This window comes from Neoarius graeffei, chromosome 20, assembly GCF_027579695.1.
Source record: "Neoarius graeffei isolate fNeoGra1 chromosome 20, fNeoGra1.pri, whole genome shotgun sequence".
NCBI lineage: Eukaryota > Metazoa > Chordata > Actinopteri > Siluriformes > Ariidae > Neoarius > Neoarius graeffei.
Genome location: NC_083588.1, coordinates 18,808,895 through 18,836,231, shown reverse-complemented (window position 1 = coordinate 18,836,231; position 27,337 = coordinate 18,808,895). Strand labels below are relative to the sequence as shown.

The following is a 27,337-nucleotide window of genomic DNA, read 5'->3' as shown; positions in this document are numbered from 1 at the left end:
ACTGCAAACCTACCAAGACATGGCCGTCCACCTAAACTGACAGAGCGAGCAAGGAGAGCACTGGTCAGAGAAGCAGCCGAGAGGCCCATGATCACTCTGGAGGAGCTGCGGAAATCCACAGCTCAGGTGGGAGAATCTGTGCACAGGACAACTGTAAGTCGCACACTCCACAAATCTGGCCTTTTTGGAAGAGTGGCAAGAAGAAAGCCATTGTTGAAAGACAGGCATAAGAAGTCCCGTTTGCACTTTGCCAGAAGCCATGTAGGGGGCACAGCAAACATGTGGAAGAAGGTGCTTTGGTCAGATGAGACCAAAGTTGAACTTTTTGGCCTAAATGCAAAGCGCTATGTGTGGCGGAAAACTAACACTGCTCATCACCCTGCACACGCCATCCCCACTGTGGAACATGGTGGTGGCAGCATCATGCTATGGGGATGCTTTTCTTCAGCAGGGACAGGGAAGCTGGTCAGAGTTGATGGGAAGATGGATGGAGCTAAATACAGGGCAATCCTGGAAGAAAACCTGTTGGAGGCTGCAAAAGACTTGAGACTGGGAAGGAGATTCACCTTCCAGCAAGACAAAAACATACAGCCAGAGCTACAATGGAATGGTTAGACCAAAGAATATTCATGTGTTAGAATGGCCCAGTCAAAGTCCAGACCTAAATCCCATTGAGCATCTGTGGCAAGACTTGAAAATTGCTGTTCACAGACGCTCTCCATCCAATCTGGCTGAGCTTGAGCTATTTTGCAAAGAAGAATGGGCAAAAATTTCAGTGTCTAGATGTGCAAAGCTGGTAGAGACATACCACAAAAGACTTGCAGCTGTAATTGCAGCAAAAGGTGGCTCTACAAAGTATTGACGCAGGGGGGCTGAATACTAATGCACATCACATTTTTCAGATTTTTATTTGTTTAAAATTTTGAAGACCATTTATCATTTTCGTTTCACTTCACAATTATGTGCTACTCTGTGTTGGTCTATCACATAAAATCTCAATAAAAAACTTTTAAGTTCGTGGTTGTAAGGTGGAAAAATGTGAAAAAGTTCAAGGGGTATGAATACTTTTTCAAGGCACTGTATGTGAGTGAACAGCACTGGTAATATCACCTTGATTTATTCTCTGGCCACAAAAAAAGCCTGAAGATTTAGTTGTTCCTCGACACTGAACACTCGTTCACTTCAATTAAACATTCAGAAACCTCTCAGCACTGTTATCAGAGGTGATAGATAACCTTTGTTCCTTACTGTTACATATATTACATTATTATTATTATTATTGGGCGGCACGGTGGTGTAGTGGTTAGTGCTGTCGCCTCACAGCAAGAAGGTCCTGCGTTCAAGCCCCGGGGCCGGCGAGGGCCTTTCTGTGTGGAGTTTGCATGTTCTCCCCGTGTCCGCGTGGGTTTCCTCCGGGTGCTCCGGTTTCCCCCACAGTCCAAAGACATGCAGGTTAGGTTAACTGGTGACTCTAAATTGACCGTAGGTGTGAATGTGAGTGTGAATGGTTGTGTGTCTATGTGACAGCCCTGTGATGACCTGGCGACTTGTCCAGGGTGTACCCCGCCTTTCGCCCGTAGTCAGCTGGGATAGGCTCCAGCTTGCCTGCGACCCTGTAGAAGGATGGAGCGGCTAGAGATAATGAGATGAGATTATTATTATTATTATTATTATTATTATCAGAGGTGGACAGTAACGAAGTACATTTACTCAAGTACTGTACTTAAGTACACGTTTTGAGTATCTGTACTTTACTCGAGTATTATTTATTTATTTATTTATTTATTTATTTTGGAAACTTATGACTTTAACTTCTCTACATTTGAACGGCAAATATCGTACTTTTCACTCCACTACATTTCTATCAAGGTCCTTGTTACTCGTTACTATGAAGCAGCTTTGAAAGTGGATGCTTTTTTCTTTTCTTTTCTAAAACGTGATTGATTTTTTAGCAGGTGACACTGAGACAGCCGATCAGTAATCACTAGGGTAATTTCACCTCCATAGACTGTATAAAATCAAGATCATTGATTTCTCAGCAGCATTATTTGAACTCAATCAGCTGATGGCAGAATGGAAGGAGGCGGTTCTTCTGGGGAACGCACACACACACGTGGCCCAGAAACCCATGTTTCAGTTTTCTGAAAGGATTAAAGATTCGTTTCATTTTAAATGTTTGCTTTGTTTGCCAAAAACGAACCACATCACAGCCTACAAAAACTTGCCGTCCAACCTCATATTGAGGTATATAAATATTTTATTCCAAGAGAAAGCTTGCAGTGAAGCTGTATGTGCTTTTAGAGCTAGCGATAACGTTGCAATAGCTATGCAGTCTGATTAGTCAAATGACTTTCTATGGATTTGGCCGCCAAGTTGCCGTAGCCTTGTCCACGACTAACGTTAACACATAGCTAGTTAACTTGGACACTGTTAGTTAGCGTGTAAAAACGGAGTTACGCTAACATGAATAACGTTAGCTTATCTGAAGTCTTTTCAGAAATATATGTTTTAGCATAGGGCGGCACGGTGGTGTAGTGGTTAGTGCTGTCGCCTCACAGCAAGAAGGTCCAGGTTCGAGCCCCGTGGCCGGCGAGGGCCTTTCTGTGCGGAGTTTGCATGTTCTCCCCGTGTCCGCATGGGTTTCCTCCGGGTGCTCCGGTTTCCCCCACAGTCCAAAGACATGCAGGTTAGGTTAACTGGTGACTCTAAATTGACCGTAGGTGTGAATGTGAGTGTGAATGGTTGTGTGTCTATGTGTCAGCCCTGTGATGACCTGGCGACTTGTCCAGGGTGTACCCCGCCTTTCGCCCGTAGTCAGCTGGGATAGGCTCCAGCTTGCCTGCGACCCTGTAGAAGGATAAAGCAGCTAGAGATAATGAGATGAGATGAGATGAGATGAGATGTTTTAGCATAATCTTGCCAAATAAACAATGTAGAAATATTTCTTTCCTAGTAAAGCTAGATACCCAATATGATTTTGAGTTTGAGAAGAGTTTGCTAGCATGTCAGATGGAGTTTCACTAACTTAACGTTATACCACCATGATGGCACAGCATGCATTAATTTTGTGAATTCACAAAATAATACAGTAGGTTGCTTCAGAGGCATGAAGTATTATAAGCATTGTGTCAATAATAAAAGAATGTATTGACAGAAAATGTACTTTTAATACTTAAGTATTTTTAAAAACAAGTATTTCAGTACTTTAACTTAAGTAAAAATTTGACTGTACAACTTTCACTTGTATCGGAGTAACATTTGACCAGCGGGATCTGTACTTTGACTTAAGTAATGAAGGTGGGTACTTTGTCCACCTCTGATTATTATTATTACTTTCTTTCACTTTTTAAATGGTATGTTTCATAGCTAGCTATGTTTAGCTGTGCCCTTCTCTGTTTCCTACAGTTTGCACTTTTCTCATCAGTTAATGAAAACTCGTAGCACTGTCATCACCTTTAACAGCTCCACAGTTCAACTGGGCACAGTTCTGTCTTACTGGTCTGTAATTTTGGATAAAAGTGGCTAGCAATTGAACAAATGTAAATCATAAACATTCACCTGCCTTTCATTCAAAGCCAGGACACCAAGAAACAGACTTCCTCGAAGAGGAAAGAGCAGCGGAAATGCCGTTCAAGAAGTATGATCCTTTTCCATGACCTTCTTCTATTATGTAACTGCCTTGCCTCCTCCCTTCCTCCAGGCTTCCACACATGAAGATATGTAATCTCTAGTGCTGAGGTTGAGCCTTACATTAGGTGTGGCCTCAAACTCTAGGTGTGGCTTGTAACAATACAAATAGTTGTACATACCGGTTTGTCAGCAACAAAGGGGAGGGTGTATGATAGGTTCAGCTCCGTATTTTACCTCTCTCAACAGACAAGAAGCTTCAACACTGTTCTGTTTCTGCTCTGGAGAAAAGTCTGAACATGGAGGAAACCATTTCACCTGAACAAATCCCAGCCAGGACTCAGCCTGACATAGAGAGTGACCAAAGAGACGGCAAAGAAGTCTCAAATGTTCAAAATAACAGCAAAGAACCTGTAGAGAATGCATCTCAACCTTCTGGTGAGCCACAGTTGGAGGAGGTAATGTGTGATTCGTGCATTGAGACACCTCTCAAGGCGTCCAAATCCTGTCTGACGTGCATGGTGTCCTACTGTGAGGAGCACCTGAGGCCGCATCTAGAGAACAGCAAATTCCAGAGCCATAAGTTAGTGGAGCCTCAACTGGACATGGAGCAACGTACATGTGAGCACCACCAGCTGGAACTGCAGATGTACTGTGTGAAGGACAGCTGCTGTATTTGTCCACAGTGTGAGACAGAAGGACATCAAGGGCACAATGTCACTCCAATAGATGAGGCACGCAAACATATCGAGGTATGAAGCTATTGACCATCTTATTCTATTTACTACTTAGCAATCAATAATGAATAATGAATGTACTATCTGCATAGTCTTATTGTCCAGGCCATCACTTTTAATTTTACAGCAACACTTTTTTAGCGATATGTTTGTTTTTATACTTGTATTTAATCTGATAACTAGTATTTCACATATTTAATAAAATACACACAGAAACCCCTTTGGCGTGCTTGGTTGCATTCCTGATGCTAGGTACAAGCATGTGACATGGACGGGGAGGGGGGGGAACTATGTTAGAGGGTATTAGAAATGAAACATTTTTTATATCATATACAGTACTGCGCAAAAGTCTTAGGTACATGTAAAGAAATTATGTCGAGCAAAGATACCTTCAGAAATCTCATCTCATCTCATTATCTCTAGCCGCTTTATCCTTCTACAGGGTCGCAGGCAAGCTGGAGCCTATCCCAGCTGACTACGGGCGAAAGGCGGGGTACACCCTGGACAAGTTGCCAGGTCATCACAGGGCTGACGCATAGACACAGACAACCATTCACACTCACATTCACACCTACGGTCAAGTTAGAGTCACCGGTTAACCTAACCTGCATGTCTTTGGACTGTGGGGGAAACCGGAGCACCCGGAGGAAACCCACGCGGACACGGGGAGAACATGCAAACTCCACACAGAAAGGCCCTCGCCGGCCACGGGGCTCGAACCCAGGACCTTCTTGCTGTGAGGCGACAGCGCTAACCACTACACCACCGTGCCGCCCACCTTCAGAAATAATGAAATAAAATGTTTCAACATTAAACACAAAAAAATCAATGTCACAAAGCAGGCTTGTAGTACTCGAGTCTGACTTGTGCCCTAATTTTAAGGACCTGTGACTCGACTTGGACTTGAGCACTGATGACTTGGACTTGGACTCGTGCATTAACTGCATTCGGACTTGTAAATTGGAGAAGAGGCCTCTGATTTTTTTCTTTATTTTTTGTAACATGCCATAATAATTTGCCATAAGATATTTATATCTACATTAATTTTGTACTAATTCTGTGCAAGAGTGTCACACCTGCAGGCTTTAGCGTGTGCATCAGATAGACTCTCGGGCGCGCTCTGGACAGCGTGCACGCCAAGCAGACTCTCTCAAGCGCATCATAAATGACTTGCATCTGCACAGGATTTAGGCACAATCAGCGCACCTACACTACCGTTCAAAAGTTTGGGGTCACCCAGACAATTTTGTGTTTTCCATAAAAAGTCACACTTTTATTTACCACCATAAATTGTAAAATGAATAGAAAATATAGTCAAGACATTTTTCTGGCCATTTTGAGCATTTAATCGACCCCACAAATGTGATGCTCCAGAATCTCAATCTGCTCAAAGGAAGGTCAGTTTTATAGCTTCTCTAAAGAGCTCAACTGTTTTCAGCTGTGCTAACATGATTGTACAAGGGTTTTCTAATCATCCATTAGCATTCTGAGGCAATGAGCAAACACATTGTACCATTAGAACACTGGAGTGAGAGTTGCTGGAAATGGGCCTCTATACACCTATGGAGATATTGCACCAAAAACCAGACATTTGCAGCTAGAATAGTCATTTACCACATTAGCAATGTATAGAGTGGATTTCTGATTAGTTTAAAGTGATCTTCACTGAAAAGAACAGTGCTTTTCTTTCAAAAATAAGGACATTTCAAAGTGACCCCAAACTTTTGAACGGTAGTGTATTTCAAAACTGTGAAAACACACTTACTTTGCAAAGTATTGAGTTGCGTTGCTGACACATTACTGAGCCTTATTTCCTTGTTTAGTTTCCTGATTTCTGACTTCCTGTTTCTCATCTTTGATTCTACCGAGTCTACAATAGCCTGTTTGTGCCTCGCTTGACTTGTTGCCCGTTTCACTGTTTTACAGTTTTGCCTGCCATTCTGGATTGTTTATGTGTTTTCACTTGTATTGATAAACACACCTTCTGCACTCACATCCATCTCCCAACCATCTCTGACAGAATACTTCACACTCCCTGACAAAGAGAACGCACATTCACCTGTTCATACGTCATGTTCAGGAACAAACTAATGTTAATGGTGCTAAAACAGCCACCGTCAAATGGTGCGGTTGGAGTCTTGGACTTGACTCGGACTTGACTCGAGTTTTTTTTTTTAATGACTCGGACGTGAACACTGGGGACTCGAGACTAGACTCAGCCCATGTTTACATTAGACCGTATCAGCCGATCATCAGATTAAGGTTTTTAAAACGATTAGTGTGCACACAGCAACACCAATACACGGATACGCTCGGCTCCGCAGGCATCCTGCGCTCCAAATCACTCCGCCCTGAACAGCAAGTGCCCTCTGGAGGGTGCGCACTCCGGCCCTGCGCAGCTCACAGAGCACGCGAGTGAAGCGCACGAGCCACGATTCGGGACTGAGCCGCTGTGTGTGTGATCCCAGTGCACATCACTTACCACTTGCAAGTGGAAGGATGGCAAGCCTAAAGACAATCATAACTACACAATGGGCAGTATTTGCATCAGTATTTGCAGTATTTTCATACTTTTATACTCTTTAATGAAAGGTGATACAAGGCGGAAGTCCGCGCCGTTTTTCAGCAGTCGCGTCACATGACCAACGCCAGCGAATCAGGAAGGTGGATGTCACAGTGACGTTGTCCAATGACGACGCCAGCTAGAGCTCAGCACAGCGTATCCGCATATCTCAATGTTTACACAGCACCGGAGCTGACACGATCTAGATTGAATACGTGGACCCTGGCGGATTCCCGTTTCCCGGCTTTTCCAGGCGGTTTAATGTAAACGGACAGTGCATCCGCGAAGAAAACGAGACAGATACGGTCTAATGTAAACTTGGCCTCAGACTCAAGGTTTAGTGACTCAACTACAACACTGTCGCAAAGTCAATATTTAGTGTGAGACGACCCTTTGCTTTAAAAAAAATAGTAGTTTTAGATACAATGAGTGCAGTTTGATAAGGAAATGAGCTGTTGGTTTTACTGAGCATCTTGCAGAACCAGCCACAGTTCTTCTGGACATGTTGACTGTCACACTCGCGTCTTAATTTTGCACCAAAACCCAGTAGCCTTCATTATGTTTTCTTTTTTTCATCCGAAAAGTGGTCTCTTATGTAATATGCTGCTCAGATACAAAAAAAAATTTCTGTAGTGTTTAATTTTGTGCTGGAAAATGAACGTTTGGAACGCTAAAATGTTTTTGTACTGACTCGATAATGTAGAAGTCATAAAACAGAAATCTATAATAAAGTTTGTATGGAAAAATAAGATGCCTAAGACTTTTGCACAGTACTGTAAATGTACAGTACATACAACTGGTATAAATATGATTTTTATTAATGACTCATCTAAATAGGAGATATTGGGCACATAATAGCACACAGTATTACACATTATTTAATTACCAACTGTACCTATGGGGCACTTTGGCTAGTTAAATACTGACCCAGCTTAAGATTTTCAAAGTAGAGACTCCACAGATGAAGGTTTTCCTTTCACCACAACTTGAGTCAACAACAATGATCTTGGTTGGCTGTTAAATTCATTGACATTGTCGTCTCTTGTGTAAGCTTGTGTATTTGTAAAAAAAAAAAACTGTCACTTCCTGTAATGCAGAGATTTCTTTATTTGTAACATGGAAAAAGTGAATGTTTTGGTATCGTGCCTTACAAGTTAACCATGCTATTAATAGTTTGGCTTTCCATCCTGCGTATCGTGTTTTCTTAGATATGAGAACACAATAGTGAATGCTGAATGTGTTTGTTTGTTCATCTGAAGAGTGAGCTACAACAGAAACAGAAGCAAATGCTGAAGACTTTAACAGCTGCAGAACAGGCTATTAACAAGCTACAGAGCAACTCTACGTCCATCGAAGTGAGTAACATTTTCCTAATTCACAGTTCGCTCTTTCTCTATTCACACACATGCTGATGATGTTCCTTGCATGTAATTTAGGATACAGCTACAGTATATGTGAAGCAGTCTGTGAAAACTTTATATATTGCTGTTGTGAACTGCCAAAAAAGACAAATAATCAGGTTTTGGTGCAAATATGTTTTTTTTGTTTGTTTTTTTTGCGTATAACATACCATAACCATATAAACACTGGATAGAAGTCTTAGGCATATGCAAAGAAATTACATGTAAACAGTAAACAATAAACAGTAATATGTCTGTGAAGGTTCTCAGTCATCCAGGTCATCGTAAACCGTAGGTGTTAAAGAAGGCAACTGGACTAGCTTGAAATCCGTTTCACCTCTCATCCAAAAGGCTTCTTCAGTTCTGTCTGACTAGTGCGGAGTTCCAGGTATTTATCCTCTTAGTGCCGCTTTTCCACTACAAACGCGGCTGAGTTGGGCTGAGCCGTGCCGTGCTGAGTTGGGCTGAGCGGGGCTATTGGAGTTGCATTTCAACTACAACCGCGCTGAACCGTGTTGGCTGGAAGTGGGTGGACACATTGGGTGGAGTTAGCGAAAGTGGGTGGACATCACGTGATGTCGTTAAGCGGCGCAAACAGTGACATCAGTGAGCTTTTAAGTGGTAGTCTCACGACCCGGATAGTAAACAATAAACATGGAGGACATGGTGTCGTTAGTGTTGCTGGTCTTGGTGCTGTGGCTTGTTGTCACCGACAACGCGGACAGATACTGGCAAGAGCGTATAGATGAGGCGAGGCGCATAAGGCTTCAGAAATTCTCGTAATTCGTAATTCTTCTTCTTCCGGGTTTGCGGTGTTTACAGATCCCAGCGTGCTCGCAGGGCGTGTGTGGGCATGTGAGGACACTCCTCCTCACCAATCAGTGCACAGGGGAGTGTCTCCTCACGCCCCCAGCCTCACTCAGCTCAGTTTGGCTCGCTTCGGCCCCACTCCAAAACCGTGCGAGTTTTGGGGGCTAAGCAGGGCTGAAGCGAGCTGAGTCGTGCTGTTCTGAGGTAGTCGAAACGCGAGTCGTGTCGGGCTGAAGTGAGCTGAAGCGAGCTGAAGTGAGCTGAAAAAGGGTAGTGGAAAAGGGCCATAGTGGACCAAAAGCAACCCTAAGGAGAGTTGTTGAGGTCATATGGATCGTTGACCCTCTCAGTCATCCTGTAGGTTGTTAGGGTCACTGGGGCTGGGTGTGAACGGTGTTAGCAGCCTAGAGGGTCGTTAGTGTGATCTGTGGGTCGTTGGCTCTCTCTGCCATCATGGGAGTCATTGAATTCAGCTGAGTCTTGGTGTGGATGTGTATTCAGTTTTCTGGGAAGTGTGCCAAGGTGGCCGATAAGTGGTGTCTCAGGCTACATCCACACAACAACGGCAACGAGATGTTATTTAAAAAAATATCGCGTCCACATGGGCAACGATCAGTAAAATATCAGGTCCATATGGCAACGCAACGCTTGCTGAAAACGATGCAATACACATGCCACACCTCTAGGGGCACTGTAAGATGGTCCCTTCGGAGACACCAGAACAATAGAAGAAGTAAGGACGCATGCGCATAAACTATTATGCGCGAGACTTCATATTAGCCACAAAGTCAGAAAAATCTGTTCGTAAAATTACATTATAATGACCAAATACAATGAAAAGTATTTTTCCAGTCTCACCTGTGAAAGGTAATCCCATGTGATCTCGTTTGGACGGTAAACCTGTTGGTACAGTTAAACACAGCACATGAATGAGGCATCTTTATTCTCCGCTTTGACCCATCCAATATGGCGGCGAGGATGACGTATGATTCTACGCGGAAGGCGGTGTCTTTAATGGTCCAGAATAAATTGGATGCTACACGTTGATGGATTAATTTGTTCTTCTACGCCCTTTTTGAGGAATGTATTGTAGGACTTAAACCAACATCTGAAGAGGTGAGATCGCTCCTTTTTTTCCCTATTTTTGCTGGCGGGATTGACTCTGCCCTAAGGGCAGAGTCTCTCACTCTCTCTCTCTCTCTCTCTCTCTCTCTCTCTCTCTCTCTCTCTCTCACTTTGCACCATTACACAATAAATATTCACAGTGAAAATATTTTGTAAGCGCATTTCATGAACCAAGTTATAGGATTTGTTGACAACTCGCATCGAGTTCGTTACACTTCTACCCAGCGTGAAGCACTGACAGTCATGTGGTTGTGACGTCATCGTAAACAAATCCGTTCTACTCATCCAGACGACTTCGCAACGGCGCTGTTGCCAGATCTTTCCACTCTGGAACCCGTTCTCAAAAGATTTCGTTTTGGGGCACCCAAAACGCCGGTGCTGTGTGGACTCCAGGCCGAAACGATAAACAATTTTATCAGATTCACCTGAATCCATTGCCGTGTGGACAGGGCCTGTAAGACCACCACCTCTGTTCAGTGATGGTTGTTCCAGGTTGACGAAGATGGCTTCTTTTACTCCTCTTTCAAACCACCGGTCTTCTCTGGCTAAAATGCGTACATTGCAGTCCTGAAACAAGTGTCCTTTGTTACTGAGATGAAGACAGACTGCAGAGTCCTGGCCTGAGGAACTGGCTCTCCTGTGCTGAGCTATGCGCTTGTGAATCGGTTGTTTCGTTTCCCCAATGTACAGTTCTGTGCATTCCTCATTGCATTGAACTGCATACACTATGTTGTCCTGTTTGTGTCTAGGTATTCTGTCCTTAGGGTGGACCGATTTCTGCCTCAGAGTGTTACTGGGTCTGAAGTGTACAGGAATGTTGTGTTTGAAGAGTTTGGTTCCAAAACGCCAATTCCATTGTTTCGAGAAAAATTACTTTTGCTGATTACGGGAAGTGATAAAAGGAAAAACACTGTTTTAAAATTTATTGACTAACTCCTTAATGATAATAAACTTCACAAATAAAATCCAGAACTAATTAACAGCTTTTAACTGAACCAAGTAATTGTTTGGTTGTCAAGTCGCTACATATCCGCACCATGGCATTTTTCCCCAAAATGCTACATATCCCTTTCTATTTAAAATGCGTTTAACCATGTTCTGTAATCATGACAGATTATTCTATTTTATAGATTATTTTATTTTTTTTAGATTATTTTATCAAAATTATTCATAATTTAGCATGAAATTGTCCAATAAATGCGAGAAGTGACAAAGCAATTTCCTACTTTGTGGACGTAGCCATCTTAGAAGGCTTCACACCAATGGTGGCCTCTGATTGGCCAAATGGATATGTCTGGTTTTGAGAAAAATCAGTGATGGCGCTTGTTGCGTTTTGGAATGAAAGGGTGTAATGCAGTGTGTAAATCAGTGGCAGATATCGTGTTTTGGCAAAAACTGAATATGGTACGAGTAAGATATGATAATTGCTGATGGTTTGGTGGCGGGAGTTTCAATTTTTCAAATTTGGTGTTTATCGCATTTTGGAACCAAACTCTTCATTTGTAGAAGATCCTCCTGAGTTTCTCAGATAGTCCAGAAATGTAAGGAATGACAATGCTCTTGTGTTTGTTGCTGTTTTAAACAGTAATAAAAGAAACAGAGTCGATATTTGGTTTGATGAGACTTTGCATTAAAAAAAAATAGTCGTCTCAGGTACAGTGAGTGTAGTTTTATAAGGAAATGAGCTGTAGGTTTTACTGAGCATCTTGCAGAACCAGCCATAGTTCTTCTGGACACTTTGACTGTCACACTCGCTTCTTCATTTTACAGCAAAGCCCAGTAGCCTTCATTATGTTTCTTGTCTAAAAAGTGGTCTCTGAAGTAATATGCTGCTTTCTTTACTGATGTACAAACATTTTTCTGTAACGTCCTGGAAAACTAATATTCGAAAACTAAACTGGTTTTGTATTGATTCCAGAATGTAGAAGTCATAAAATAAAATAATAGGGTGCTTAAAATTTTTTGCATAATACTGTATCTTTCCAAAAAAAAAGTTTCATTTGCTTTTTAATCTTCCTGCAAAGATACTATTGTGTAAAAGCCAGTTTAATAAACTCATTGGCAAAAACAGGAATCTGTGTAAATATGTCTGACATCTTGCTAGGTAAGTGTGCTTTCCTCACACAGTGAATGTCAAGATTTGATTACGTTGAACTGCTAGGTATGAGGCCACTTCAAAAGGTTCTTGGCCTCACCCGGAAACAAGGGGCGTAGCTCCCATTTTGGGGGTATAACTGTGTATTATAAAGCCTTATATCACGGTCCACAGAAACTCAAATAAAAGAAGAAATCAAAGAAAAAAGGAGAGGAAATTTTCGAGCTGGCATGCTGTTGCCTCAGGACAATGCCCCTGTCCATACAGCACAGGTGGCAGTGGCAGTGGCAGAAGCAGCCAAATGTGGCCATGCACCCTACTCTACTCACCCGTTCTGGCACCATCTAACTTCCGTCTGTTTCCAAAACTGAAATCATACTTGCATGGTCGCCATTTTCAGAGTGATGATGAAGTCATCCATGCTGCTGAGGAGGATCTAGAGGTTCAAGATGTGACCTTCTAACTCGAAGGGATGGCAAAACTTGAACGTCAGTGGACCAAGTTCATTGACGTTAAAGGAGAATATGTCTAAAAGTAATGCAAGAACAATCTTTCTCCTGTGACGTTTTCTGGGTGAGGCCGAGAACTTTTTGAAGTACCTTTGTATGTTCCATAAGCCCGATCAATTTCATTTGTAATCAGATACCAGAATACAGGAATATTTAAATGGAATTTTCTCCCTTTTCGCTTTTTGAGGTAATCCAGAATTTAAAATGATGCAACTTTTACATCAGTTTGAGATACTAATAAGAGAAATATCTTTCAGTTCAGGAAAACCTGACAATTTCAGAACTAGGTAGAATAGTTTTTTTTTAAGTGTCACAATGTGAAGAGTTTTCCCAGACCACCACACATATGATTTGATCCATTCTATAAATGGTCGTACATCAGCTTTATCTTTCTTTTTAAAGTAACCCTTTGAATCTTCACAGAGCTCAGTAGTTGGAGTTCACGCTGAAATTGAGGAGCAGTTCTCAATCCTGCAAAGCGCGATTGAAGACGCCCAGAAGAAAGCTTTTGAACTTCTGGAAGGGGAACACAAACAGGCAGTGCGTCAGGCAGAGAGCATCCACAGCCATCTGACGCAGAAGATGCTTGAGCTGAAGAAGACCATGGGTCAAGTGGAGCGATTTTCAAAGAATAGGAATGATCTCGACTTTTTACATGTAAGACTAGTCATAGCTTGGCTCACCAAATCATTTATGGTCATTCCGAAGAGTGCTTAATTTAAAAGTCAGTTTCAAATAATGAATAAAAATTCATGAGGTCAGTTAGCACTAATGGAAATCATTAAATAGTCCACCAGGAAGGGAAAATATGCTCAAATGTCTATATTGGCTTTCATCAATTCTTTTCATATATTTCATTCATTCATTAATAGTTTAATGTTTCATGGGTTACAAAGCCAACCTGGGCAATTACTAAATACTGCATGCTGTTATACTACATCTGTATCTGCTATCAACATTCTTCCAATGGCGAACCGTTACTATTAGAGCTGGGATTTGAGCTCAGCCAAAACTTAGCCAGACACACCAAAAAAGCAACAGGGCAAAGGATTTTGCAAGGGATTAGCGGCAGGGTGCCAGCTCGCTCTGTTGTGTGTAGTTGTCGATGTTGATTTTAAAAGTAACTAAGTAAATTACACAGGGAAATGAATACTTAAGTCTGAGTAAAAAATACTGGGGTGAGTGTGTAACCGACTATAACCATTCAGTTACTCTAATAATAACTAAAAGTCTCTGTGTGGCTAATAGATGATGCAGAGGAGGTGAAGAGTTGATCGGTCAACATTTATTCTGGAAAACAATGAATGACAGGGCGATCAACACACGGAGACGGGGAAAGAAACCTTTCTTTCCCCTTTCCTACAACATAATACACCAATTAGCACCCAGCCAAATGGCTACTTGGATAAACATTCGACTTTTCACATATAATTTTACGATGCTAATTTACATATTTGATCCGATACAAACAGTGGTATAATGTCAAAACATTCTTACATCAAAAAATAAACATCATATATTGGGGAAAAATAAAAAATGTACTGTATTAATCAATACTGTCCATGCAAGATTCACAAAGCCAGCTTACCCCTTTCCAGACATCCCAAGCACGATAATGTCCACAGGTGTGTTACACTAATTAATGCCCCATCAGAAACAATAGTGGAACCAGTAACGGAACCCAACAAATTAACATATTTTACAATACAGGGATTTGGGGAAGCTCATTAAAAAAAAACCTTTATTAATATGAAATTATGACATTGCTACATATGCGTGGGAGAAGAGTCTGGAGACAAAAATCTTAGTTTCTCGGTCGTTAACCTGTGCTACTTGCTTTCATTAGCACTGGCTTGACTGCTTTATTAGCATTCGCTAACACTATTGATGAACGCTACACAGGCTGGAAGGTGACTTCATTGCCGCACTGACAGCGCCGATTCACGGTTAAGCTTGTGTTGGCCTTTGAGCAGGCCGAGGGCAATACATTTTTGGTCCCTCCCACTATCAATCAAAATCTGATTGGTTAATTCATCTGTCACTTCCTACATAAACATACACTGCCGTGGCCTTCTGTCCCAGCAAATTTAGTCCTAACCAATGAGTGAGCCGTCTCGAAACTCTTCTCGGCCTTGAGACAACAAACAAAAATATTTCATTGGATAACTCGATTTTAATGTTTTCAGGACCTTTCATTTCTGAAGCAAATTTGATAGAAAATGAGGCCAAATTAGAATCAGAAGAGAATAATTAGAATGAAATTATGAAAGAAATTAAAGAATGAAAGAAATGAAATAGGCGGCACGGTAGTGTAGTGGTTAGCGCTGTCACCTCACAGCAAGAAGGTCCTGGGTTCGAGCCCTGGGGCCGGTGAGGGCCTTTCTGTGCGGAGTTTGCATGGTGTCCGCGTGGGTTTCCTCCGGGTGCTCCGGTTTCCCCCACAGTCCAAAGACATGCAGGTTAGGTTAACTGGTGACTCTAAATTGACCGTAGGTGTGAATGGTTGTCTGTGTCTATGTGTCAGCCCTGTGATGACCTGGCGACTTGTCCAGGGTGTACCCCGCCTTTCGCCCGTAGTCAGCTGGGATAGGCTCCAGCTTGCCTGCGACCCTGTAGAAGGATAAAGCGGCTAGAGATAATGAGATGAGAAATGAAATATAACATTTGAAATGCTGATATGTTTGGGCCTTCTCTGGAGGCCTAGAAGGCCCTGATGAGTCCCCTCTGCATTCTTCATATGATTTTTTTAATAGTGACTAGTATCATTTGATGACAAACAGGACAGCTCCATGGTCAAATACTGGAATACATCCAAAACTTCACTAAACGTTATACATTGATCAGCAAACAGACATAGTAAAAATGATTGAGACTATAGAAAGTGAAGTAGATACAGAAAAATGTATCAGATAAGTGTCTTAATTGCGCAACCTATTCTGCAGGAATACACAGAGTGGAAGAAGGGCTCAGTGGACGTGTGCTTACCTGGCATTTACATTAACCTCATAGACCGACTGACCCCTTTTAGACGCATTATTAAAGAATCAACTCAGGTATTGTGTGATCTGCTGCAGTCCACCTACGATGTTCAGCTCAAGGAATTTAGTAAAAAGGGTAAGTGCAAAAGAAATACAGTGTCTTGCAAAAGTATTCATCCCCCTTGGTGTTTGTCCTGTTTTGTCGCATTACAAGCCAGAATTAAAATGGAATTTTGGGGGGTTAGTACCATTTGATTTACACAACATGCCTACCACTTTAAAGTGCATATCCTGGACCAATTTCGGGTTTTTTTATATGAAAGTATGTCCCTTTACACACTCATTCAAAAGGGTAATTTTGCACAAGGCCATCTGTCTACAGCAGAAAAAAAAAAAAAACGCGTCTGGAAAAATCCCAAGGGAGTCTGGAGCCAGATTCGTGACGTTACCTGCGGAAGCGCCAGCAGGCTGTGCGAGCTTTGCACGGTTTCAGTGCACAGCCTGTGTAGACCAAGCGCTCCCATTTCTCTCTCATTGTCCGGTCTTTTGGAAAACAATGAGTACTAATCCCATCATGATTGGTGTTGCAACACCCTCCTACGCTACATCTGTTAACCATTTTAATAATTACGTGATAACGTTGAAGAAATTTGCAGAAAACCACCAGGTCGTTTTCTCATAAACAAACCAGCGCTGACGTAGAATTCAGAGGGAGGCGTCCCGCACGCAACGTCACGAAAATCAATGTTTGCCGGGAAATCCAAATGCCAAGTTTTTTCAGAGGCGGACCAATTCGCCTCTAATGGCTTGATTTCAACTGAATTTTTCTGGTATTGCGCAAAGTAAAAAAATTGCACAAAATGCAAAACGTGACAGATATTTGACCAAAGTTTAATATAAAATTGGATAATTACATTGACCTTGCTCTTGAATTTACCCGTGATATGCACTTTAAAGGTGCAAATTGTTTTTTTTTTTATTGTGACACAAACAATAATTAAGATGAAAAAACAGAAATCTGGAGTGTGCATAAGTATTCACCCCCTTTTGTATGAAACCCCTAGATAAGAGCTGGTCCAACCAATTCACTTCATAAGCCACATAATTAGTTGATTAAAATCCACCTGTGTGCAATCAAAGTGTCACATGACCTGTCACATGATGTCTGTATGAATCAACCTGTTCTGGAAGGACCCTGACTCTGCACAAACCCAACACTTTCCATCACCCTGAGAGCATCATTCCTACTCCCCAAACACATGGAAGAAGATTCTCTGGTCAGCTCTTCATTTTTTTCCTTCATCTTGTTTGTGTCACAATAAATAAATAAGAAATCACCTTTAAAGTGGTAGGCATGTTGTGTAAATCAAATGGTGCTAACTCCCCAAAAATGCATTTTAACTCCAGCTTGTAATGCAACAAAACAGGACAAACACCAAGGGGGATGAATACTTTTGCAAGACACTGTAGATTTTCATACAGTCATGAATGCATTTTCATCTGAATGACGCCTGAATTTCCAACACAGAGACACTAGGCAGTAAGATGTTGGTACAACCAAGTTCTCCAATCAAGCGGCAAGCGTTTTCCCCTGATCCTGTGACTAGAGATGACTTTCTTAAATGTAAGTTCATTTCTTGGTACTTTTCAATTTGAACAAATGATTAATCAAATATAGCAAAAACTGTGAATCAACTTAATAGCTTGGAACTAGACAAGAGAAAGATTTTATGTATTCACCATACTGGAGATAATTCCATTTAAAGAATTCTAGATCATGTCCTAAGGTTTCTTGTTTTTTTTTTCTTGTTTTTTTTAAGAAATGTGAAGCATGTTGGTTGTTGTTGTTGTTGTTGTGTTCCTAAAATTTGTTCTTACATGATGTCCAGATGCTACCAACCTGACTTTCAATCCTGACTCCGTACATAAGTTCCTGAGACTCACTGAAGACAACAGAAAAGCCAGCAACACCACGCCCTGGCAGCACAATTACCCTGACATGCCTGAACGCTTTGAGCACTGGCGACAGGTGATGACCTCAGAGAGCCTTTACATGGGACGTCATTATTTTGAGGTGGACCTGAGTGGAGAGGGTACTTACATAGGAGTCACATACAAAAGCATTGATCCTAAAAGTCAAGAAAGCAGCAACTGTATCACAGGAAATGACTTTTCGTGGTGCATTGGACGAGAACTCCATGGTTTCTCATTATGGCACTCTGATGTAGAAACCTCTCTCGAAGTGGAGAATTTCCACAGGATCGGATGCTACATAGACTATGAAAAGGGTCTGCTGGTTTTCTATGGTATAGCTGAGAGGATGAAACTTCTTCATAAATGTACTGCTAACTTCCAGGAGCCATTATACCCTGTCTTCTGGCTCTCCAAGAAGGACAGTACAGTTGTTCTAGTTAAACCAGGCCCAAGTCCAGACTTGCAATAATAAAATAAACAATTCATGTTTCAAATTATTTCTAATTAGGGCTACAATGTTGTGAATGTATCAATGATCCAGGGATGTACATATTTTAAACTTTATTTCATGTGATTCATTTTAAAATCATAATAAATCTTGTATTTCTTTTTGCCATAACATGACTGAGACTGAGACATGTTCTAATCACACTGTTATTAATGAAAACATTTTCTGAAAGTCGTTACATTTTTTTTATTTCAACAACTGACGCGAAGCATAAATCAGTTAATTCTTTGAGAAGTTAACATTTAATCAGCATCATGCATTGAAGTCAGTTTCATCATACATAGGATTCACAAAGTGCACACCTGATTGTGTTACAGTGATACCACTTAGAGACTCTATTCCATACAGCCCAGAGATCTCAGGCAAAGTGCTTTGCTTCTCAAACATAGGGTTGTCAAAACCATGATCTAAAGGCCCACCCAGATCCCAATTCTCACCATCCTTCCTCCAGCTACTCCATAAGTTTAAATCTGGCACTCTGAGTGTGCCCTGGCGATGGAGAACTACAAACAGAGCCAGGAAAGCCATCAAGGCCAGAATACCCAAAATAATCCCAGCCACTGCTCCTCCACTTATCCCCTTCACTCCAGATCCACCACTACCACCACTTGCTCCTGAAGATGCATGAAACTCTGCACTGTCTATGCCCAAATGAGAACCATGGGCATTAATGTCTCTCAGTATATCCTTAGCAAGGGACTCAGCCAGCTTTCCAGAATGTGGACCAGTATTTTCATCCTGGAGAACCACCTGGATCTCTTGGGTGATTCCATAAGGGATGACTCGCATCAGTCTCTGAGTTTTTGAGACTTTTGACAAAGCAAGCCAAATGGATTTATACTTCGATAAGCTGAGGAAGAGGTGTTGCAGTCGCTGACGAAAGGATTCAATGTTGAAGTTGTCAGAGAAATGAATAGCCACGATGGCACCGCAGACATCACAACAGTGTCCCACTGGGTACAAAGGTTGCTTGCAGTCCAGCTGTGGACACTTGACACTTGAGCAGATCTGGTCATGGTTGCCTGAATTTCCACATTCACATCCAGTGATATCATCGCAGCCTGATCCACTGACTCTGACTGATGAAGAGCCATGAAACTGCAGCTTCCCCAGATGGGAACTGGCATACTGTGAGAAGTCAAAGTTGTCACTGAACTTCTTCCCCAGCACCGACACACTCTTCACAGGAATGCTGTTCTCATGTGCTGAAATGTCCACACGGAAAGATGAGCCATCCCGGAACACCACATCATCATGCTGGCAAGGTATAGTCTCTTCATGGACGAAGAAGAGATATGGCCCATTCTGCAGGTGATCTGATGAAGAAGCGGCCTTCCACAGAGCTGGATCTAACCACCTCAGAGAGTCAGGGTCTCTGAAATGGGTAGTGACACCTGCCCCACAGCTAGGATCCTGACCTTCTCTAGTAGAAAAACCAGCTCCTGAGGCCAGAATAAACTCTCCATCCACAGGCAGACTCATTCCAGAAAACATATGAGCTGCCTCCACATACACAGCTACTTTACCAGAGGCTGGAAATACCACTTGATCACTTCCACAGGGCACAGAACCTTTGTCCCAATTTGTCGCATTTTCAAAGTTGGTATCTGGAACCCATTGCTTGTACAGTGCACACGCAGAACCAAGCGTAGAGAGCAAAATAAAAAGGACTTGTCTGGTTGCCATCATGAGAGAATATGAAAACAGATGTAAGAATGAGGAAAAGATGAACCTTTGGTCTCTCAGTAAACTATGTGACTATCACATGAAACACTAAAACTTCTGTTAATGAGAATTCATTACAGCAGCTCAGTCAGTCAATAATTTACCAAGTTAAAATCATACCAGGTCAATGTGAAGACCAACTTGTTTTGTTTATTCTATAGTGACATTTTGTCCTAGAAAATGTACTTAACACTTGAAAAAGCTGGTTAGACTTACCTCAGCTCATTATTAGGAAACTTTTAGTATAGTTGAACGCCGTCAGTAAGCTTAAACAATTTTGAAACTATTTTGTATGTATATTTAGTTCAAGCAAGTCTCATACATTAGAATGGATCCATGGTCAGAGTATAGATGGGCAAAGGAAAAAATAAAAGCATATTATTTTGACGTCTAAATACTGAGCTTAATATTTAATAGGTGTATTATATTCATGAAATCGATTTGTACCAAGAAGGTCTGTGGAATTTATTTTACAGGTAAAAGGATCCCTGGTTGAAATATTTTGAGAATACCTGAGCTAAAGCAAAGAGAAGACTGTATGCAGAATGTCCCAGCTCTGTACAAGAAGGGTTTTGTTTCCTTTGCAAAGTATTATTTTTTACCATATGATTTTTTTGTCAGTCGCACCCATTCTTTGAGCTCCGCCTTCTTGGTGTTGGACTGGCTTAGAAATTTGAAACACGTTCCCACCTGACACTCCACCCACCCTTAAGCCAAACTTCAAAAATCAATGAACATTTATTACAGATGTATTTATATAATCCATCCACCATCTGTAACCGCTTATCCTGTGCAGGGTCACGGGCAAGCTGGAGCCTATCCCAGCTGACTATGAGTGAGAGGCGGGGTACACCCTGGACAAGTCATCACAGGGCTGACACATAGAGACAAACAACCATTCACACTCACATTCACACCTACTGGATGGATGGAGTTTCAGTTACAACAGTTATTATTGGTTAATTAAATCAACCAGAAGACCCGCCTCGCCCTTTGATCTTGTCGTTTGATGACGCAGCTTGTTACCTGAGATGGAATTTTTTTAGCACAGTCAGCAATTTGAGGAAAACCTGGACATTATCATCACAGGTAAGCATGATGGAAAGATCACAGACATGCTTTTACTTATCAAATTCACAGATGATATTTCATGATCTCCTTGTCGAAACCTACTTTGTTTCTTACTCTTTCATTTGACTGTCGCCATTTTGTATCTAAACGCAAGTTTGAGAAGTCACGTGAGGTGTCAATAATAGTGATCACTTTCACCAGTGTTCACCATTATCGACACCCTGCGGAATTAAGTGACATTTACAACTGTTATGGATCGATCTTTGTGTAACATTGTTGAAGTAGATGAAGTACTTTAAAAAATAAAAGTGCTGTGATTTATAATAATTTTTTTCTGATTCATAACAAAATGGAATGCTTATAGAGTATTTGGAATCCGATTGCAATAAATAAATTTAGACCAGAATTAAATTCCTAGCATATAAAAAATTACATGTTTGAAATATTAAAATTTTTTCTATTCCATTCAGAAAATATTTTTTTTGCAGTTTATTGTAAATATCTACCACATATTACAATATCAGTAGACATTTTATATTTTTAAATGTAAATGTAAAATCTCAATTTAAAAAAATCACTTCTTTGAAAATACTGAAGCTTCACCAATCTGAATCTAATTGCAACAAATTAGAGCATTGTTTGAATTATTGGTAAACTACAAAATTAGAAATGAATACAAACAACAACAAATGATTAACAAAATTTGATCTACGAAAATAGAAAGTAGGTAGAAAGTGGAACAAAAAGATTTTCTGATACAGGTTCAACATTATCAGTTCATTTGTTTACAATGTACAGGATAAGCAGCTACAGATAATGGATGGATGGATGGATGGAACTCCTTTAGAGAGTTCCATTTCTTGAAGAAGATAAGGATGAGTGTTTACACTGAGCTGAACTCCTCCTGCCTGCTACATATCTGAGGAGAAACGCTGTAACGTAATTCATGGAAAGACTGACTTTTATTACTTTACTTCCTGAGTAAAGATGGAGGAGTGAGAGGCAGGGAGAAAAGCTACAAAAGGTGACACTAAATAACTGTAAAAACTGAAAACTCTGTGAGGGTATATCAACTTAACTAATAAGTGACACAAACACACAAAATATAGGATGGAAAAGGGAAAGTCCAAGAAAAAGGAGGTAGTGGAAAGTACAAATGAAACATTAGAGGAACCCCACAAAATTGATAAAAGTGAGAAGTGAATCTGTAATCCATGTACCAAAGTCCTTGATGATGATGAAGAATGCCAGGCTCTCACATGCGATGGTTGTAAGAAACACTTCTGTCTAACTTGTATATCCTTTGCTCAACAAGAATTCAAAGCATTATGAAAACTTCAGCGAGATGACGTGTGTTGGTTCTGCAGTGGGTGTAAAGATGAAATCCAGCAATTTATCAAAAAAGGAAGGAAACAATCACCAAAAGAAGGCTTGAAAGAATGTGAATATTCTATGTTAGAGACAATCTTGAGAAGACTTGATACAATTGAAAATAAAATTAAAACCAATGAGGATGTCAACAACATGCTGTCAACAAAACTGGATGTGGTGCAGGAGCAAACAAATAAAATAGTGACAGATATACCTGAAACCACAACACGCCAATGTTGTAGCCTATTTGACAAGAAAATGAATGAGAATGGGAACACCAGTTCAGGCCAAGTAGCAACTATTGTGAAAAAAGTAATGGTGGAACAAAAACTGGAAGAACAAGAATGTGAAAAGAGAGCAGAACCTGATAATACCCCGACTCCCTGAGTCAACCTGTGATAAGCCAAGGCAAAGGGCAACATACGACAAAACATATGTAGAACGTTCGTTTGCTGAACCATTGGGGCTCGGCAAAGTTGAAATCAAGTTCACCACTAGATTAGGCAAGAAACGAGAAGATCTCAGCCCAAGACCACTCAAAGTTGTCCTACAAAATAAAGACGATAAGAAGAAAATAATAACTAGGCTTACCAGGCTCGAGAATGCAGACAACCCCTTCAAAGACATAAGTGTATATGACGACCTGAGCAAAGATGAATGAGAACTTGTAAGAAAAAAGGTGCAAGAAGCCAAAGAACTAGAAAAAAAACAAGGAAAGGAGGGTCTTTGGAAATACCATATAAGGGGCCCTCCCTCACTGTAAAAAAATAGAATTACGCTTTGTTCAAGTAATTCCATATTCACAATTGAATGGACAAGAAAATATGAATAATTATTAATGAACAGAAAAATCCACATCAAACTGGGGTGCACCTCAATGATGTGTAAATATACAATAGTGAATAATCTGAATTGAAAATACATAATTGCCATAGGTGTTTATTCAGCGCATGCTCTTAATGACCAAGACACGTGGTTTCCTCTCCCAAATGCAAGGGCTGGGCAATGTGGTTCTCTCTCCAGTTGAAGTTCATGTTGTCGTGGCTCAGGTGGATAAGGCACCATACCATAAATCTGGGGACCTGGGTTCGATTCCGACCCGAGGTCATTTCCCTCTCTCTCCCACTCATTTCCCGTCTCTACACTGTCCTATCCAAATAAAGGTGAAAAAAGCCCCCCAAAAAATTGTGATAACCTCAATTGCCTTTTTGTACTATTGTGAATGCCACTGTTCAGCAAAAAGAGAAATCTATGTTGGCAGAATGAGGAATTGAAAATTGATTTAATTAAGAATTCTTAATAAAGATAACAGTGTTATCATAGTTTGAATTATCATGGGCACATCGTTGGCAAAACATAAAATTCTTAATGCAGACGGTTGCCTTGAAATTTCAAGTATTCTCAACTATTCTTTTTTTACAGTGCTGGAATCTACAAATAAAGAGAATAAGGGTGAACCCCTCAACCCCCCAAACTTGAATAGAAGCAAAAATAGTAGCAAAAGCACAAGAAAGCAAAGAACTGAGGACAAAAAAGAACACCTGAGAATTGTCTACACCAATATTGACTGTATTACTAATAAGAAGCCCAAGTACCTTGCAGTCAGTGATGAAATCCAACCAGACATCACTGTAACCACAGAAACCAACCCCAAAAACTCAAGATTCAAAATGACTAGGTCAGACCTAAGTATCCCAGGATATGACCTATTTACAAATGCTGAGAATGAGGGTGTCTGAGGCATAGCAATTCACACCAAGGAAGGACTGAACTCAATGGAACCAGACAAGCTCAGAATGAACTCTGTCACCAAGTTAGTACCTGTTCAGAGTAAACTGAACCAGCATGTGAAAGCTGCTGATAATGGGGATCTACAGAAGCCCAAACTCCCCAGCAGAAAACAATGAAAAACTCAATAAACTAATTCAAGATTGCTGCACATGGGGAACATGTGAGAACATGTTAGTAGTGGGAGACTTCAATTACCCAGACATCAAGTGGAATGAAGGGGGAGGTACAACACGTACACCTAGCAGTGAGTCAGGTACATTTTTAGAAGCAACTAGAGACGCATATCCAGGGCTTGAAATTAACTTTTTTTCTTTGTGTCCCCCAGTGGTCCCGAATTCTGTGTTGCATTGTCCCGAATGGAAGCAATAGTGTCCCCATTTTTTTCCTCTCTGAAATAACCAGTGGTTAATATTATCATATGAAGTTACTATTATATTTGTAACTATGCGATTTTGAACCCTTTATATCATTTTTACAATAAGTCACAAGACACAAGCGACACATGTCCTATACATCATCTACTTCAAAATTACAGTTATTGCATTTTCAGTTTATTAAACTTTGGCGATCTCACTGTATGAATAGATACCCGTTTATTTAAAGGGGCCAACTAGCTCATTCAGAAAATGTTTCAACTCCCTACATCTGCAGTACACTTTAGCTGAAAATAAGACCCCTTTTATGTTCATTTCATCTACTTATACCTTGAATATCTGTTGGCACTTATAAGGCCAACTTATCATTTTCACCATTACCATTATCCATTTTATGAACTTTCCGTTATCCATTTTATCCATTTTTTCCGTTATCCATTTTATCCATTTTTTCCGTTATCCAGCCACATCATTCCTGTTGTATTTTATAACGTGTCTAACAGTGTTCATTAAGTTCATTCAGTTGCTAGCGTTGCCTGCAGACCAGGCAATGACACTTTGGATCCTGAAGGTCCCGGAGACGTTATGTCTGGGCTTTCAGTTTCTTCCCCGCGGTCGGTCCGCTTCAACCACTTCAGCATTTTTGTTCTGGCAAGAGTCGGCGCAGCGTGTGCGGTAGCAATTCCATTCCAAGTCCATATAATGCGGACTCCGGCCGAAGATTCTAGAACAGAATGCGCTGCTCTGTAGCCTACGGATGCAGGTGCATCGAAAGTGTAGCTACTATGTATTTTTCGCTGTTAACGTTTTAAAATTAAAATTGACAAATTAGGTGAATGTCTACGTATGTGTTACGGCTTTGTAAATAATATTAATGTAGAACTTTTTTTTCTAGATCTATTTTTTTCCATTGTCCCGGGATTGTCCCAGATATAATAATTTTGTGTCCCGATGACATTTTTTATGGTCCCCGGGACGTCGGGACACCGTTAGTTTCGAGCGCTGCTCACATCCATAGGTGAGGATAGATTCCACCAAAGCCACGAAGATATGCTTTTTTTTTTTTTTTTTTTTTAGCCCGATTGCCATATTTAAATGCCAGATGATGTTCAGCTTATGGAGTGCGCACCAGGCCTGGGCCTTTCTCACACCAATATCCTTCCCTGATGAATCAATATATGAGCCCAAGTACTTGAAATCATCCTTGACAGAAATTCCCTCGCCATCGAGAGTAGTCAGCTTGACCTCACCTGAGATGTTCAGCAGTACTACTTCAGTCATTTTTGCATTCAAGGCCAGCCCAAGCTTTCTGCATTGCATCTCCACACCACTGAGCAACATTTGAGCCTGGCTCACTGAGTCACTCAACAGTGCAATCAGGGCTCGAAATTAACTTTTTTTCTTTGTGTCCCCCAGTGGTCCCGAATTCTGTGTTGTATTGTCCCGAATGGAAGCAATAGTGTCCCCATTTTTTTCCTCTCTGAAATAACCAGTGGTTAATATTATCATATGAAGTTACTATTATATTTGTAACTATGCGATTTTGAACCCTTTATATCATTTTTACAATAAGTCACAAGACACAAGTGACACATGTCCTATACATCATCTACTTCAAAATTACAGTTATTGCATTTTCAGTTTATTAAACTTTGGCGATCTCACTGTATGAATAGATACCCGTTTATTTAAATGGGCCAACTAGCTCATTCAGAAAATGTTTCAACTCCCTACATCTGCAGTACACTTTAGTTGAAAATAAGACCCCTTTTATGTTCATTTCATCTACTTATACCTTGAATATCTGTTGGCATATATAAGGCCAACTTATCATTTTCACCATTATCGTTATCCATTTTTATGTAATATACCTGTTGCCCCATTCAGAGATGTTTTGAAAGCCATCAGCCATACCATCAATGGATGAAATGCCCTTGAGCAAAGCACCAACCCCCCAACGTTGCTACAGGGACTGTAACACTGTAAAAAACCGTAAAGTCACTTTGGATAAGTGTCATATCATAAGTGCAAACAAAGCAATGTAATGCACGGTTTTTTTTATTGTAACCTTTAGTCATAGAAATCATTTACATTATTTACAGTGCTTAATTTCATTTTCTTTGACCTAGATAAATTTCCCATTCATTTCTATGGAATTATTTGAAAAACTACACACATTTTCAAACATCCGCTGCTCTGGCTTGCTTTCACCTAGAGACATGGTTCAAACTTTAAAACGTAGAGAAACTTCTCCTCTGTGGATCTGGCATTCAACTTTTTGCTAGGTTCTATACTTTTGGCTCAGACCCGGCTCAAACACCATGTGGGTACCTGGAGAAAATCCGGCTTTATAATGGGTGTCTATTGCGTTACACACCAGTGGAGCTCGTTAAGTTAGAGTGTAGAGAGCTTGGAAAAATAGCTCAAACTTTCTCATTTAAACTGTGTTTTCAGCCCCAATTTTCACTCTACACACATCATTTTCTCAAAAGTAGTAGCCACACTTGTCCTGATTCACACAATGTGTCTCCCTGAGCGATAGGACTTGCAGTTTTTGAATGAGAAGCCTGAAAGTGAGGAGAGGGCAGGCGCGCAGCCCCATTGACTGCCATTATAAACGTGGCTGCGCTTTGACTGTTAAATCAGAAAAGTCACTCGTTTTTAACTCGCTCTAGTGAC

General features: G+C 40.9%; 2 protein-coding genes across 2 annotated transcripts; one reads left to right on the top strand and one right to left on the bottom strand.

The window, feature by feature from the left end:
• Positions 1-3,806: 3,806 nt before the first annotated feature.
• On the top strand, positions 3,807-18,437 carry LOC132868474 (tripartite motif-containing protein 16-like protein). Its single transcript, XM_060901381.1, has 6 exons — positions 3,807-4,379; positions 8,187-8,282; positions 13,290-13,523; positions 15,809-15,980; positions 17,373-17,468; positions 17,734-18,437. Exons 1-6 carry the CDS (start codon positions 3,927-3,929, stop codon positions 18,285-18,287), a joined length of 1,605 nt encoding a protein of 534 aa, XP_060757364.1. The 5' UTR covers positions 3,807-3,926; the 3' UTR covers positions 18,288-18,437.
• Positions 18,438-18,578: 141 nt separating this feature from the next.
• On the bottom strand, positions 18,579-20,015 carry amn (amnion associated transmembrane protein). Its single transcript, XM_060901382.1, has one exon. The coding sequence runs from the start codon at positions 20,013-20,015 to the stop codon at positions 18,579-18,581; it is 1,437 nt and encodes a 478-aa protein (XP_060757365.1).
• Between the last annotated feature and the right edge of the window lie 7,322 nt (positions 20,016-27,337).